This window comes from Anopheles gambiae, chromosome 2 (assembly GCF_943734735.2).
Source record: "Anopheles gambiae chromosome 2, idAnoGambNW_F1_1, whole genome shotgun sequence".
NCBI lineage: Eukaryota > Metazoa > Arthropoda > Insecta > Diptera > Culicidae > Anopheles > Anopheles gambiae.
The window spans coordinates 111,438,275-111,455,735 of NC_064601.1; the positions used below are offsets into that span (position 1 = coordinate 111,438,275).

At 46.7% G+C, this 17,461-nt stretch overlaps 1 protein-coding gene across 8 annotated transcripts; it reads left to right on the plus strand.

The window, feature by feature from the left end:
- Positions 1-5,431: 5,431 nt before the first annotated feature.
- LOC1270003 (uncharacterized) lies at positions 5,432-17,332 on the plus strand. 8 transcript variants are annotated; one of them, XM_061645936.1, is made up of 17 exons: positions 5,432-5,534; positions 5,850-5,999; positions 8,392-9,058; positions 9,140-9,697; positions 10,493-10,792; positions 11,049-11,126; positions 11,200-11,295; positions 11,993-12,820; positions 12,951-13,556; positions 13,662-13,840; positions 13,922-14,061; positions 14,365-14,619; positions 14,688-14,838; positions 15,031-15,315; positions 15,379-15,794; positions 15,868-15,993; positions 16,193-17,332. In XM_061645936.1, exons 3-17 carry the CDS (start codon positions 8,629-8,631, stop codon positions 16,242-16,244), a joined length of 4,500 nt encoding a protein of 1,499 aa, XP_061501920.1. In that variant the 5' UTR covers positions 5,432-5,534; positions 5,850-5,999; positions 8,392-8,628; the 3' UTR covers positions 16,245-17,332. The 8 variants fall into 8 exon arrangements, with proteins under 8 accessions (XP_061501920.1, XP_061501924.1, XP_061501923.1 ...); XM_061645940.1 differs by having other exon boundaries at positions 5,445-5,999; positions 16,156-17,332; XM_061645939.1 differs by having other exon boundaries at positions 5,445-5,999; positions 15,403-15,794.
- Positions 17,333-17,461: the final 129 nt, after the last annotated feature.

The window sequence follows — 17,461 nt, forward strand, 5'->3', positions numbered from 1 at the left end:
CAGCATCCCTGAGAATTCGCCGCGATGTTCGCCTGTTCGCCGGTTCATCTTCACCCCGTTCGATCCTGCTCGACCAGACTTTCCACTTTGGGCATGACGGCGTCCCGGCGTACATGACCGCACATTAAACACACATTACGCGTGCGTTTATGCTGTCCAGTTGACGGTGTACCGGTCGGCTAGTTTTCAGTCGCCGCGCGGGTCCATATATTGATCATAATTTATTTGTTAACAGCACGTCTCGTTTCGTACGGCCGTGAAAATCCACCCAGGGCCCTCTCAGGTTTGCCCGTTTTCAGGTGCACCGTGCTGCACCTTGGTCAAGTGGTTGTTGTGGTTTCGCGGTTTTGCTACGCCCGTTTTGAGGATGGATAAGAACGGTGTCTAACGGTGATTGAGGAGCCTGCGGAACATGATGTTAGATTGTATGATTAGATATCAGGAGCATGGTGAGAGCATTCGAATTTCACAGGGAAGATGATTCTTCTTCCAGTTTGAATGAGGTATTTATGTCATTGAATGGTTAAAAAAAACTTGGAAACTTGGTTTGATTAATCTCACATTGAAACGAGTTCTGTAAGTCATGCAGATGTTAAGCTATTAAATGTAAATGTTTTGAATGACAAATGTGTCATGTTCTTGATAAGATTATCGGAAGGAACAGAAATGAAAGTGTGCAAATTTTTGCCACCTCCCTAAATAACTTGAAAGAGCAAGTATCTCATTTCCTGTCTTCAAACCTAACCTTATCCATTCCAGATCCTCTAACAAATACTGCTCATTAGTACCCGAGCAACATCAACCCAAATAGTGTCGATTAACCTCGAGCGTAAACAGCAGTCCAAAGAGCAGTCTTCACGCTGAGATTCGCAAAACAGCCAACGGGTCAACCAGAGTCCACCATCCTAAACAACAAAACACAAAACAACGACGTCAGGCGGCATAGTGATCGCTCGGCGAATTTGCTCGGAAGATGATCCCGTTTTGTTTTCTCGCAACTGTACCGCGCGGGACATACCACCCGGTCCACGCCATTTGTTCGATTTCACTCCGGCATCAGGCATTTCCTGCCAGTGATGAGGTTTTTGTTTCCCGACCTTACTCAGATGTTTTGTTTTCTTATTATTATTTTTTGTGCCGGGAAGTTTAGGGGGTAGGTGGTACATTTAACACTCCACCATGTTTGATTGATGTTCCCGTTCAAAGTAATCGTTGCGTCGGTACACTTTAATGAACCTATTTTTGCTCGTTGGTGCCCGCTTTGCCTCCGATTTTTGCTCGCTTCTTGGCAGGTTTCCAGGCGTCATGCGTTGCGCTGTTTGCTTTAAAGCATATAAGTGGGTGAAATGAGAAGGTCTTATCAATTGTAGATACATTATCGGTTTAAAGTTGTGTCTAGCTGTTCAGGCTGCATGATATAATGATTTGTAAATCGATCTTGTAAATATTCTGAGAATGCCATTAAGGTTCACAAGAGCCAATATTCAACACAGATCATCACAGAGCAACGAAACCTAAAAAAATCAGAACAAATCTACATCACAACATGTTAGCAATTTCCTGAATACTTTCTTATGAATTAGTTGCTGGTAAATCCTTATATCTTCTTTGATGCTATAAATCAATTGAATTTTAGATCATGATCAGTTTAAAGCCATATTTAGTCATTAAATTAATCAGCCGCAATCGTAGTGATTTTGGAGAGCTTTCTGGCATATTCAAACTTGTAAGGATTTCATTTATCGATATGGGATAAATTCGATTAATCGATCGATTTAGACTTATTTTTTTTTTTTATTTGCAGATAATTCATATTCTATGAAGTTCTTAATAAATAAATAGTATAGTAATTAACAGTCGTGTTAATGGGCTTCATCATTATATTTATGTAGACTATGCAAATCTCTGAGTACATTTCCTAAAAAACTCTAACAAAGGTCAAAAAGGACATGGCAAGTTCATGATCGACACATGATGATAGAGATTTAAGCTCATGAATACATTTTGAATATATCTTTTTATTAAACAATGGCATATTAAATCAAAAGAATCCTCTAAGTCATCGTCCTTTCTAAAGCCGGCTTAATTGATGCCATCAACTGAACATGTATACAATCTTTCTGGAAACACCTCCAAATGACCTTCCAACCACGCGCAACACGTTGTTTAAAGGTCTCTGAACCTGTCGCCAAAATAACCACTAATGTGAAACTAATCAAACCTCCATCTGGTCACAATTGTACGCGAATCAGCCATAACAACAGGAACCCATTGCTAAAAAAAGAGCCAGGAATTACTGTCGAGTTTAAATTTATTGAGATCTTCGATAAAAGTTTGTTGACCATCGACCAATCCAACGCATGACAATCCCGGGGATCGGTCGTACCAAAAACGGTGGCTTTGTTTTCCCGGGCACCGACAAATAAATCATTTCAGGGAGTTCAGGGTTGGAATAAGTTGAGCTAGAAGGTTTAAAATGCAAATCACTCCCCAAAGCCCTGTACCACAATGCCATTGTGGTCGCATCAGTGCAGCATCCACCACGTTCTAGCCATTTAGTGCTCGTGCGTATGGTACGTGCTGCTGGGTTAGTTTTATTATTTTCGGATACATTACCCATGGATGACCTTCGCACCTGACTGCCCCGAAACAGACTGCCGGTCTGATGCTGGGCACTGGTAACGTACCGAATTAACACCAATGGAAAAGTGTGACCCAGGCGTGAAGGTGTCCCACCCAGAACCCGTCGTCCCGTCGTGCCGTCGATGTCGATTGATAGTGATCAATGTGTGAAACCGTGCCACTGTTAGTGCTCGGTTTAAAGCCATTCAATGCTGCGGTTAAGCCACGGTGACCACAGGGCGCCAAGCTCGCTACCGATGGGCGGGCGGAACGGTCTACCAAACATCCGCCCGGTGCATTCGATTTGACCGTCAGCGTCGGTTGGAATTTCAATGCGTCGTTTGTATGTTGTTTGGAAATGGTTAAATTTAACTACTGTGATCTTGCTCTACATTTCACACTGAGGTTCACTCGGGTTTGAAAAGACCCGGGCACACTGTTTGCTGAAGGACTTTTGCAGCTTTTTTTCTACTGTATTATAATTATTTCGATTTGAAATAGAAACATCGCCTCTTCAACACCGATCGTTTTCATCGGTAGAAATTTTCTTGCTTTATACAGAGAAAAATCTTCAATCCCAGACGCCTTCCCCAAATCACGTCCGCAAGTAGCACGGGAGTAAGTTATCAAGTTGTCATGATCTACGATGCCCCGATGACACCCCTTTTGCGCCAGCACGCCGAACATCACATCTTATCGAGAATGGTACGTGAAAGCCCCCTTCTTTGCGCAATGCGCTTGCGGAACCGCTCCACAAATGATTACAATCGTACATTCAACTTCAAACACAGCGTTCGATCCGAGATTTATAGCCACCCCGATACGAACTGAGCATTCCCCTCGCGGTGGTTGTGGCAAGAAACAGACAGATAAAACCTAGAAATGGGGAAATAGAAATCTGCTGCCCGTTTTCGCTCCTCCAGCCAGTGATTGCGCACGCGGGACAGTTCGATTGATATCCCGGAGGATATCTCCGGGAAAATGCTAATTAAATGCTTCACCTGTCCTTGCTCGTGCACGTTGTCTTGTGTGCCTCGCGTGTGCTGCAAACAACGAACATCTTCTCCCGCTCCGTAGAATGTAAGAAAATACAAAATTGCAATGCGTAAGCAGGTTCGTTTTTTGTTCATTGCTTCAAAGAGTATCGAGAATTGATGTCCATTGCATCAGAACCGGTGGAGAGAGGAATAGCGTTTATTTGATTCTATTGCAATTGCAGGTCGCTTCTGACAGGATTTACCCGCTGCTCTGCTTCTTTTTCTTTCATTTTTACATCTAAACTGAGCTGAATTGTGTGCTGATAATCTCTGAAGGTTGGAATGCTGCATGCAACCTTGGCGATAACTCATCGCGTAATGATGATTTGTGTTTTTGTATAGATTTGTTCTTGGGCGTCCCCGGCTTTACGTTACCATGACATAGAAAGATCGGTGGCTCGTGATAACGTCAGTTGCATAAGCGGAATGATTGTTTGCATTCATAATTGAATTAAGAACAAATGTTCTTGTGAAAGAGATTCAAATAGATTGATAGTATTTCTAATTGGAATAGTGTTTGATGATAATAAAATGGATTTTAGACAGCAACTTTATAACGGCTGTTTAACTCTTGTAAAGAACTTCCTACCGAGCAATGAGTTTAAAAAGTCTTTTTAAGTATATTTTTTATGATTTTGATTAGAATTTTGCCTGTTTATGGATAAATTAGCCATTATTGTGTTTAACATGGCAATCAATAAAACAAAAAAAATATGCCTCTTTGTCTCATGCTAATAGCACACCAAATGCAAGGAATCATGCTTAGTTAAATAAAAAGTTTTGCAACATTTTCATCAATTATGACATCATTTGAAATGCGAAATGTGTCCTCCCCGCTGAGTGGCCTTTTCCACATCGCTTCAAATTTGTCATATTGCTCTCCTCCCCAAAAAAAAAGCTCCGAAACGCCCATAAACGCCCAAAACCCCTCATCGCAAATCGCGTTTTTTTCACCGCTGGCCATGGACGATGGACGCGTTTAAACCCGATTCGGGCTTTGTTCGGGGCTAAAAACTTTTCTCTCAACATGACCATCTCCTCCCTGCTCCCCCAATGGCTCAAACGCGTCGGTGAACTCTTGCTTCAAGCCAAACAGTTTCCAATTCGTCACCCTCACCCATCGATGTAGCTCACCTCGCAGCTTCACACACTCGCACACAGCGCCGCTTTCCGGATGCGTGCAACAAAAGAACTTCCGCTTTTTTGCTGTCCCCAAACCGCCCCGCCGATGTAGTTCTTTTTCGTTTCAATCCACCCGCTTGGTGTATGAAAATCGCATTTCCATTTCATCACCTCTCCAACCACTGTCTCCCGATGAGTGTGCGGGTGGATGGGGTGGCCGTCCGGGTCAGCGAAGCGTTCAACCTGACGCGATAGATCACAATTGATCATACGCGCAGATCGGACTTACGTCGCACCAACACCACCGACCCATCACACACATACACACACACACTTGATAATGCATTCCATCTTTTTCCTCCCTATTCTCTCTCGTTAGACTATATGTAAAACTGTCCACTGTGAACGATCGGAACAAAACTAAAAATAAAAAATCAACAGCCAATGCGTCACGTCAGCTCTGTGTCGCACAAAATAGTTAGTCAGTGTGGGTTTCTTCTTTACTGTTGTAAGCTGTTTTTTGTCATACACTCAACCATCGTGCATCATCCATCCCTTTCCAGCTTGGTTTGCTTTATCACTCCCCTCCCCCCTTTAAAGGGTCAGCCAGCTAATTTGCCTTTCATGGGTGGTCGGAAAAATGGGGACATTATAGGCAGAATATTCTGCCGCCCGATATTCAGTGCTTTACGAGATCTCGCTGTGAACGGTTTTGTTTGCGCCGAAGCTAAAGTTGGTGCGCCGGTTTTGCAGGTGGGTTGCAATCGATGCAAGGGAAGATTTTTGGCCCAAAAATCCCCATTGGATTACACAATCGCTTTGCATAACGCTAACAGTGCTACTGGAAAGGACTGAGCCAGCCAGCTAACAAACATACTGCCTGAGTTTTGGTGACAAAGTTTGCTGGTGGAAGCAACAAGCTCTACGTTGAGCTTTGTATTAGTTTCGTGTTGCAGATTGTGAGTTTAAAGAATGATTTTACTGACTGCTTAGTGGTGTTTGGTGCTGGCGGTGAAAATTCTAAACCAAGTGTTGTACTGAATTTTGGGTGTTCGTTAACAGTAGTAGTTAAGTGTGCTTGTAGCTTTCAGTGACATCTCATCATTTGTAAAGCACAGTGCGTTTCAGTTACAGCGGTAAAATTTTCATTTAAGTGTACCAATTTGTGTGCTACAGTAGTTCCAGTGTCTTGTTGTGCCAGTGTGTTGAATTTAACAGGTGAGGAAAAAGAGCTTTTCAACAGATATTAGATAATGAAGAAGAAAATCATGAAGAATTAGTATAAGAGAAGAATGCAAAGTGGATGATACTTGTGATCCCCATCTTCCCATTACTATCTGTTTCTTTAATATTCGATTAGTGTATAATATAAGTAAATCGTTGTGTGTACTTTAGATGCTTTGCAATGCGTATAGACACATTTTATTTGCAAAATTTAAGTATTTTTGTGTTTAGACAAACAATCCATAACAAATGTTGCATACCTTTAGGCGATCTGAGTGGATAAAAAGTAACGATCACTCTTAGTATCTTAGTATATCAGTACCATGCACGCTGTTCACAGCATAAACGGTGAACAAAACTGATTGAAAATGCTTTTAAATGTTTGAGCCATTTGAAAATAGGTAAATGCATTGGTCACTCATTTATACAACGTATCTCAGTGTTTTGCTATAAATTTTTGTGATATTATTCAACGCTGAAATGGTGGAGTTTACTCTTGAATTGTGAAGCATTGTTAAATAATTCCAACACACACTAATTTACATCTTAATTTTGATATTTCATTGATATTTATTTTACAACGTTTTTCTCCTCTGTTATGCCCTCTTGGATGTTTTTATTTGGTTTCAAATGTTTTGCATGTTTTTTATTCGTCATAATTTAATTTTATTTTTTTCTCTTTAAAACTTTTAAAATTCAATCTACATGCGTGTTATGTACTTAGCCTATAAGCGATCGATGTAACTCCTCAACATTATTAACTGCAACAACCCTTACCCTTACTTCGGATAATTATTCATGCACAGTAAACCACATCTAACATGTTTTAGACTTTTTTCCCCTCTTCAGTAAACTGTGCAGCCCTTGCGCTGAAAACTGAAGCGTGCACAAAAGAAAACACCTTTCGACTAATTTTGTCACACCTTCAAATTACCTCGATCGATCGACACAAATCATCACGTATCGAAAAAACAGGAAACCCCTAATTCGATCGTAACCACAAACGCACGCGACCTCGCCACAGTTAACAGTGGTTTTTATTCCCTCTACAACTCCCTATGCAATCGTCATTTAACACGAGCGAAGGGTTACACCAGCCGCGTTACACACGAGCTGTTCGATCAGAATCAGAATCTGTTGCTCTGTGGCTGACCTCAATCAGTGGCCCATGGGTGGCTACTGTACCCACTGTCCTTCGGCTCAAATTTCCCCGTGTTGATAACACGCGCCCTACCCAAAGGTACCAACCACCTGATTCTGAGCACTGATGGTCCAATTTTCAGTGATCACGCTCGAGTTGCTCGGTAATGTTCTAACCATCGAGCCAGCACGCCAAACCATTTCATTTGACCACAGAAAACGTTCCACACACAAACCCACCAAACACTCACTTTGTGAATCGAAAAGCCCACAGCACAGTAACGACATTCCATCAGCGCTACCATACGATCCCACAGCACCCTTCCAGCTTCAAAAATGCAATCAACGTGGGGTCGCCCTCTTCAGCTCGTTCTAGCCCATTTTCCCTAGTTCTGGCTGCTCCCTTGCTTTCCCCTCTCCATTGCCCCTCAGGCTCCAGTGCCCAACAGGCTCGGTCGTGTTTTTTGAAACTCATAAACCGTGACAAATCAACTGTTCCGATCAGCAGCGGAAGTTGGTTCCGGTTTTTCTCTTTTGCGCTCCGGCCGAACCATTCTGCGTAACGCACACCGCGCGATCCACAACCGCAAACAATTACAACGACCAGTGTCCAAGGGCCACCGAATGCTGACCCTTCCCGCACATGCCGAGCGTCGCCTTCCCGCACACTTTTAGAATGGTCGCATTTGATCGCATCGCAGTGGCTTTTTAGGTACGAGCGGAGGATGAGTGGGAACAAACGAATTAAGTTAAACGCACCCGCCCCAGGGATGGTGCTGGGTGGCTGTGGAAAATTTCTCTCTATACGTGGAATGAAAAGGTTTTTGTGTGTTTGGATACAGATCGGTACAGTTCTTGATGGAACTCTCGCTTAGCTCACAAACTACGAATACTGTTGTGTAGAGGCATAGAACAAATTTGCACCGAAATAGGAGATTTGTGTGTGGTGAAAAAGGAAAGTTTTTGCACAAAGGCTCACCACATATGGTATATTTAAAGCCAATTAAGCTCTAATATCCAACATAGAGAAGGGAAAAGCAAGGAATAATTTGATATAAATAAAATCGTATAACAAAGAACAGCCTAGAAATACGCCTAAAATTATGCAATTATTAGTAAAATAGAAAATTATGGGTCGGATATAGGGAAAATTGCGATTTAGGACGCTTAGAGCTTGTGTTAAGAAGAATAAATCCTATTGGATTCGATAACTAAGGTCCTTTGAACCCATTTACCTTCTTTTCAGCTCGTTGAAAGCTATGAAGTGGTGACATGAACGAAAGATGCAGAAAACACTTTCTGTTTAGGCCTACTCCTTCAAACGACACTTAATACTGACAAGAGCCTAAATCTACTCGTCACAACTTTAAATACCTGTCAGTTCTTTTGAAATCGGAATAATCACCAAACGGTCCATACCACATCGGCCATTTTGTACAGTTGCACCGGTGGCAACTAGCAGCAGTCGCTGCTCGTGTTCGCTATGCGCAAAAGGCAAAAGCTCCTACCGGGGCTATCGGACGTAACCGTACTCGTGCTGCTTGCCCGGTTCGCCCTGGTCCTGGGTCAGACGACCTGCAACAACGGCCAGGGTCGCGTACTGTACGAACGGCTACCAAACCAGCAGCTCCAGGGGTTCGACGATGACGTCGTGCGTGATTCGGCACCACCGTTTCGAGTGCTGGAGAAGTGCCAGGATTTGTGTTTGCGCGATCGTACCGCCTCGAACAATCTTGGCCGGGCCTGCACCAGCTTTGATTTCCAGCCCGGTAGCCGAATTGCTTCGTTCAGTGGCAGCGTTGAGTATGAGGAATCGACGTGCTATTTGACGCGGGAACAGGCCGCTCCTGAGGGTATCGGCAACCTGATGCTCGTCCCGAACAGTGTCCATTTTACGGAAGTTTGCATCACCTGTAAGTAGAGAAGGGCTAATTGTCATGATATTCGTAGGAACAGGTTTTGAGGATTCTTTGAACTTTTTCCTCCCCAAACAGCTAGTCGTCCCGATCGCGAATGTCCCAGCAGACGCTATGTGTTTGAGCGTCATCCAAGGAAGAAGCTGAAGCTCCCGGTGTCCGACATCAAGGAGGTTACGGCTGCCAATCGTTCCGACTGTGAGGACAAGTGCCTGAACGAATTCTCGTTCGTTTGTCGCTCGGCCAACTATGACTCTACTCTGCGCAGCTGCGCCATGAGCCGGTTCACCCGCCGGACACATCCCGAACTGCTAGAGGACGATCCGAACTCGGACTACCTGGAGAACACCTGTCTGAACGCGGAACGGCGCTGCGATGGGTTGATCGTGTACGTGAAGGAAGAGAACAAACGTCTCGGCGGCCCGTTCGAGGTGGAGATCTTCAACAACATGACGCTGGAAGAGTGTCAATCGCTGTGTCTGCGTGCGGAAAAGTACTTCTGCCGCTCGATCGAGTTTGACGATCAGACGAAGCAGTGCATCTTGTCGGAGGAGGACTCCGTGTCGCAAAAGGACGATCTGAGCATCAGCTCAAGCCCGACGCATCATTTCTACGATCTGGTGTGTCTGGATAATCGTAAGTACCAAATCAAACCGATTGCTACCGTACCTGGAAGCAATGGATAACCTCGCTTTGCGCTTCGCTTGCCTAAGACCCTGCAGTACGGGGGTTGTAACCCCCTTCAATTCTGGGGTTGTGGCTCTAGTTTGGTATTTTAGAGCTCATTGGATTCTCCCTGTCAAGGTTCAGCTCGTTCTGAGGGTGGAAATAGATCCACCTCTAGCAGTAGTACGATACGAGAAGGTCCATACGCACGCTTAAACGCTATATATCTCTCCTTCTCCCTGTAATAAGCTTAAGTATCTCAAAAGCACGCTTACCTACCTCAAGTCCATCTGATCCATCATTCCCACGTCACTGTAGATTGGGGCATCCTTCAAGGGGTGCGTCCAATGCTTCCTTCTTCCCACACTTCCCAAGCGTCACAGTTTGAGGCCAATGTTTGTATTCTTGTCCCACCTTTGAACACCTCCGCCCTGGTTTTGCTGCTGAGACGACGAGCCTTAACCAATAGAAAAAAAACTGGGCCCGCCAAAGCATTCGCGTCAATTTGTCCTGTCAGCGATTTCCTTCCCAACATGACCTAGGTCCTGATGTCTTAACAAAGGTCATTCATTCGATCGAGATCTTCAGGTGTCCTTAGGCTTTGCCCATAAAGAACCATACACAAACAAAAACCTTACGGGGGAATCCAATGGGGGCCTAAAAGTGCCATCCAAGACAAAGCGCCGTAGCGTTCAAGCGAAACGTTTTAGTAACAAAACTCCAACATTTTGTTGCGATCTCCTATGTACGTCCCAACCGACCCAGAGCGTGGTGCCGAATATCCGGACAACTCCGTCACGTCCCATCTGTTTGCGAGTGGCCGCCGGCCCGATACCGCCTTCCAGCGGTATCGCAACTCGCGTCTGGGTGGGGAGTTTCACTCGGAAATCACTGGCAGGTCGCTGAGCGAGTGTCTTGACGAGTGCCTGCGGCAGACGAGCTTCCAGTGCCGGTCGGCCGTGTACAGCGATCGGTTCCGCACCTGTCGTCTCAGCCGCTACAACCAGCGGGACGGTATGCGCATCATCTACGATGCCGATTACGATTACTATGAGAATTTGATGCGTGAGTATCTCGAACGTCAGGCTTTTTCCTGGGTGGGTGAGGGTGAGATTGACCACCCTTGAACTACTATTTCTTTTAACATTCTCATTGATTCCACCTGATTCCTTCCATCCTTTTTATCCCGTTCACGACCCATTCCGCCGCTTTGCTACTCACACACCCACTGTTCCACAATGACCAACCCCGATTCGAACCCACCGCAACAAATACCCGCTTTATCTGCGATATTCCGATTCTCGTTGCCATTTTTTCCAAGCGCACCTAGTCGGGGGAGACACGGATACGACCAATGGGCGACCGGACCCAACCGATTGGCGACCACCGTACGGAGGAGGTAGGTTAAAAGAAGCGCCTGAAGCGTTTGGGTTCCATTTCCCACTAAAATCCTCTGGTTGTTTCTACCGTAGATCGCGATCGGGATCGTGTGCCGGATGATAGGATTCCACCCGGACGCTATCCGCAGGGTGATCGGTATCCTATGGGATCGAGACCGGAGTATGGAGGTAGGTTACACGTTATGTACATTGCTTGCGATTCGTTGCACCTTGTCAATAATCGGTATGTGGTATTTAATCAATTTAATAATTTATATACAGTGAGAGGAGAATACAGAGGTCTCTCTAATCTGAAGCATCTCTAAGATTAGTTGTTTTCAAAAATGAGCGTTTTGATCATTCCGTCATACTTTTTACATGTTTTATCTCCTCAAGGTGAATATCTTGATTAACCTTGATGAGCAAAGCTGAATTATTGAATTAAGGTGCCTAGAAATATTCTATTCGAAGGTCAAATGATACCATAATACAAACTATGATCTCTTCGATACTACATAACAAAACTCTTAGTAGAATTTTCACAAGTCTTTGATATGTCGCCAAGTCTTTAAATGTCCTTAAGTCTGAAACACATTTTTATATGTCCCGCTCTATTTCATTCATGTGTTATCCCTCCAAGATAAATATCTAAAAGAATAAAGATGAATAGCTATAAGTCCCTTCAGGATCACTTAAACTATATTCCACTTTTTTGAGTATTGAAATAAAATTGACGAACTTCAGTAGCTTCAAAAACTGCAAGTACTTGCTCTGAACATCCCCAACATTTGTGCTCACACCACATGCAATATCCAAAAACCAAGGCACCAAGAACCGTGCCGTGCAATACCCACACAATCCTAAGCACACTTCCTCACGCCCACAGGTGAACCGTTCCCCGGTGGCTATCCACCGACCGATCGCTATCCCGGCTCGACCGATCGCTACCCGGTCGGACCGGGCACGGACCGCTACCCATCGGGTGGCGGCGACTACGACGGACGCTATCCTCCCGTGTACGACAATCGGTTCCCAGGAGACCGGTACGGTCCCACCGATCGCTATCCGGGCGATCGTGACCCCGACCCAATGTACCCGGGCGGTCCAATGCGCTATCCACCACCACCTCCACTGCCACCGCCCGGTTCAGGCTACCCTTCCGATTCGCGCTATCCTCCACCGATGCCGATGGACTCGCGCTATCCGATGGATCGCTATCCACCGTCTGACTCACGCTATCCGGCGCCCGATTCGCGCTATCCGGCCGATGCACGCTACCCACCAACGCAGCCGGACGCAGGTGGTCGATACCCACCCGGCCCAGCACCAGACTCGGGACGCTATCCACCCCCTGAATCTGGACGCTATCCACCACCGGACTCTGGGCGCTATCCACCGCCCGTTCAGCGTCCGGACTCACGCTACCCGGTAATGGCACCGCCAGCTACACGCTACCCACCACCCCAGTACATGCCACACATGTACGGTTCGGCTGTGTATCCGGTAGTACCGTCGCGAGCTCCACCCAACCGTGGCTACGGACCAGACCCATATCCGGCACCTCCCGGTGCCCGCCCAATTGACAACAATCGCTATCCGCCCGCTCCGGACGCACGCTACCCGCTCGAACCGGTCGGTGCGCAGGGCCGCTATCCGACCTCGCCGAACGTGTCGCCGTTCCACAAGTACATGACCGGACCTGGCCGTCCATCGGGTAAGTTGCCTGTTTTCACTACTATCTATGTTCTACACGTTTGCCACGCTAGCAGCACATCAAGAATGGTTACTGTAAGTCTGCAGAGGACATTGGATTTTCGCTAAGATCCGCTTCTTTGTTCCTTCAGCAGGTTACGATCCTTACATGGGTGGGTATGAACCGCAGCGTGGATATGTGGACGATCGGTACGGTGGCTACTACCCAAGTGGGGGCGGTCGCTTACCACCCCCTCTACCACCACCAATGCCAGCGTTTCCCGATCGTGATCGAGGCTATCGGCGTCCGGCCGTCGGCATGGCACCGGACGGCGGTGGCTATCCGTTCGAAATTCCGTACGGCCCCTCAGGCACCGGGTACGATAACACACTCGGCGGTGGCGACGGTTTCGGTGGCTACGGACCACAGCGACCGTACGAAACGCGCTGCGACAATACGGACACGTTCAAGCAGGTCGCCGCCAAGCGCAAGATGCGCAAGCAGTACATCCGGCGCGTGATCAACGCACCATCCCTCGGCATCTGTCAGCAGGAGTGTGCAGGCGCACGGGACTTTATGTGCCGGAGCTTCAACTACCGCGACAGTGCACCGTACGAAACGGAGGGCAACTGCGAGCTGAGCGATCGGGACTCGCGCGACCTGGAGGTGCCGAGCACGCAGATGTTCGAGAGTGACAGTGCGGACTATTACGAGCGGACGCCGGGCCGAGGCGGACCGCACGACGAGTGTTTGGACGGTAAGGCACACAGCGGTAGATAGAACAGGAATAAATTGTGGATTTTTTTGGAATTGAATATTTTGTAATGCATTGTTTTTGGGGGTTTTGCGCTTGGCACACCAGTCGGACAGGTTTGTAACGAGGACGGTATGGAGTTTACGCTGCGCACGCCGGAAGGCTTTGTCGGGCGGATCTACGCGTACGGGTTCTACGATCGATGCTTCTTCCGCGGTAACGGTGGCACGGTGAATGTGCTGAGAATTAGTGGACCTCAAGGATATCCCGAGTGTGGAACGCAACGGGTAGGATGATGTTCTTGTCTTGCTAATCTTGAGCTTGAACTGCTGGGGACGTGGTCTCATCGTTTCCCGTTTTCTTTGCAGTACGGTGACACGATGACTAATATCATAGTGGTACAGTTCTCGGACAATGTGCAGACGGGACGCGACAAGCGCTTCAACCTGACGTGCATGTTCCGTGGTCCTGGGGAAGCAGTCGTTACCTCGGGCTACATTGGCGCTGGGTAAGTAATGATCTTCCAGCCTGAAGGTGTCCAAGCTGTTACAAAACTCTTGCATGCGTATGTTCCTGCATGTTACTGTCATCTTCTTGCATGAACCTCAAAGTAACTAGCAACTAGACTAGCTACTAACACCGAATCTGTGTACCGAAACATAAAGACCCTTTGCTCCCATCATGTTGTGGTGCGTGCTGTGGAAGGTGATAAATCGCAAAAAGTGATGCAACACTGATCCTCACCCCAACAACCCCACGAACATGATGCGCCGAGACAAAGAACGACCGTTGCAATGCTTCTCAAGCGTAGCTTTCAATCGATTGACAGATCCGGTAGTCCGATCCCGATCGAGTACCTGCCGGCGGAGAACTCGATGAGCAACAAGGTGCGGCTGATGATACTGTACCAGGGTCGACCGACGACTACGATCGCCGTAGGCGATCCGCTCACGTTCCGGCTCGAGTCCCAGGACGGCTACAGTCACGCAACGGACATCTTCGCCACGAATGTGGTCGCGCGCGATCCGTACTCGGGCCGTAGCGTACAGCTGATCGATAATTATGGGTAAGCGGGTTGATGCTTTTTGCAGATTGGCGTGAGTTGACATTGTGATTTGTTCTACTGTTCTTCAGCTGCCCAGTTGATAGTTTGGTGTTCCCCGAACTGGGACGATCACGCGACAATGATGCACTGGAGGCACGGTTTAACGCGTTCAAGATACCGGAATCAAACTTCCTAGTGTTTGAGGCTACCGTCCGTACGTGCCGTGGAGGATGTCAGCCGGTAAGTGCTTAATACCAAAGTTCTAGTGGTTCGAGTAGCAATTCGGTAGTGTGAGTTAAGTCAGCTTGAAGAAATCGCAAACATTTAAGTAATAATTGCTAAGATTTAACTCACTCATTTGAGTCAGTATTTGAGAAACAGTTTCAAGAACACTGCGCGATTATGGTTCCCTTCATAAAACCCTTCATCTAGGCATACTGTCCAGGACCAAGTGGCCGTTCGGAACCTTCGTTTGGTCGTCGGAAACGATCGCTCGAAAATGGGACGGAAACGATCGGTACAGCCGAGCCGCTGGTAGCCGCCAACCCGGACCCAGCGGACGACGAGGACGACGAAGTGTCTATCGTGAACGGTACGATGGTGAACGAAAACGCAACCAGCGCCAAGACACGGGACGCCAGCGGTGATACGATAACGGCCGAAGCGGACACAACCAGCCCGACCGAAATGCCCGAGCAAGTGCGCGAAATGATTGAGGTATTTCCGGGGCAGGGCAACAACGCTACGCACAAGTTTGACGGTTCAAGCAATAATTCAAAGTCTCGCTACTTCCGTCCGCTGCAGGTGTTCCAGTCGCGGGAAGAGATGCAACAGGATACGGTCGCCCGCAAGATGGTCGCACCGATCGAGTCGGTCTGTTTGACGCACGCCGAATACTACGGGCTGATCAGTGCGGTCATACTGCTGATCATACTGCTGATCAGCATCACGTTTGCGGCTGGCATTGTGTACCGTAGCTACTGGAAGGTGTTCATCAAGAACCGGACGCTCGACCGTAGCTCACCGGTCAATTCGTTCAGTCCTTCTGCGCTCCACAACGCGGGAGGAAGTCAGTTTGAAGCGTCCGGACGGGCGCATTCGACGGCAAGCCGAGGAGGAGGAGCTGGTACACCGCACGTGCGTACGCCGGGAGTGTCACTGTTTGGCAGTGGGCTGCAGAAAACGTTTGCTACCGGGTAGGTGATCTTGAGATGATCATGTTTATTAGAATGATCGTATCATTGGAAAATGTTTTTCTTTCTCACACAGCAACCTGTCGCGTATGTGTCAGATCCCGGTAATGAACCCACTGTCCCGGGCCGGTGCACCTAAAAGCGAATTTGATGACCCGAGTGAACCGATCTACACCGATCCGTCACTGTTTGAACGATCAAGGTAAGCATTGGCCGGGGCAAATTATTTAAATCCCCACAATGATCTCAATCCATCTCTACCTTTCTTCTTCCAACTCTTTTCCTGTCAATCCCTTCTGATGTCTTCATCTATCTCTCTCTCTCTCTCTCTTTCTTTCTTTTTGGCACTATCATGCATTTGCAGAATATAACACCTTTGAACCTCCCAACCCCCATTTCAGATCACTGCGCAGCATAGCCGTCGACCAGACGGAAGATGCCAACAATGTCTGAACGATGTGTGAAGATGTGCTGTAACAGTGGAACAGCGGAAACGAATTGGAATGAAAAAGAAAAGGACAACAAGCCCCATAGAGTTATACGATTTCTTTAATTAACGCACCCAAAACGAGAGCTAAGTGCGCATTAGATTTTCATTAGAGCGTTAAGAGTCTTTGATCATGATCAGCAGTTCACGCTGGAAGGGGTAAAACCAAACCGATGCGCATATTTATTTGATAGGACAATCGAACAGACACGCACTACACGCGTTGGACCACATACCCAAGTGAGATGGACGTTGGATCCTCTTCAATAGAATGCCTCCCGTTCCCTTCTCATCACCTGCCGGCTCATAGATAGGGTATAGCCAGCATAAGGTTAGCAATTAGGCCGAGTGATCACTTTCAACTCTTCGCTGCCGAGGTTGTTGGAGGAGTGCGCTAGAATTAGCATACAATTAAACACAAACAAACACAAACACACACACACACAGCTAAACCAAACTAAAGCTCATAACGTTAAGTACTGTGATTGAAGTGTAACGTACCGATTCGATCGCGATGATTGGACCAGGGAGTTGTTTCAAATTGCAGACACGCTAACAGAGAATAGTGGAAGAGTAGAGAGATGGAAGAAGTTAGGCATATAAAATACATACATACATATATATACTTTTATAATCATAATAACTACTTTTACTACTCGTACTGGAGGGATACCGTATACCGTGGACACATTCTCTCAGCCGCCAGCCGCCGGGCAGCTTGCCCGTTTTGTATGATAGGGGGAACAGAGAGAATCGCGAGCTGTACACCGTTTTGCTGTTCTATATTTATTTGACTTTGAGCAAAACGAAAAAGGATATAACTCTTTTTTCTGTACTTTTTCGCATACTTACTATCGCCCGCTTTTTACTTTCTCTATCGTAGTCTTAAGTGAACGAGTAAGCGGAACCATCTCACAAACGTGAAGTGGGTTCTTTCCGATCCCGGGGAGCTAATTAATCCCGCCCCAGGGAGTTACATACTTTAGCACCGTGTCTCTAACCGCTAGGCTTTTTGTGAAGAAAATTTAATAAATAAGCAAATCATAACTTTGAACTGGTTCGCGTTTTTTTCTTTGTTTTCATTTTTTTTTTGAAGAGAATGAATCAAGAATGCATAAAAATCGATTCTCCAAAAGATGAAAGATATCACGATCAACGAACTGAAAGAACGTGCAGTCGCAGT

Excerpts from the sequence above, each read along its gene's own strand:
- LOC1270003 (XM_061645936.1), top strand. The coding sequence starts at position 8,629 with ATGCGCAAAAGGCAAAAGCTCCTACCGGGGCTATCGGACGTAACCGTA. Across the intron at positions 12,821-12,950 it reads CGGACCTGGCCGTCCATCGG|CAGGTTACGATCCTTACATG; the intron begins GTAAGTTGCCTG and ends TTGTTCCTTCAG. Across the intron at positions 13,557-13,661 it reads GCACGACGAGTGTTTGGACG|TCGGACAGGTTTGTAACGAG; the intron begins GTAAGGCACACA and ends TTGGCACACCAG.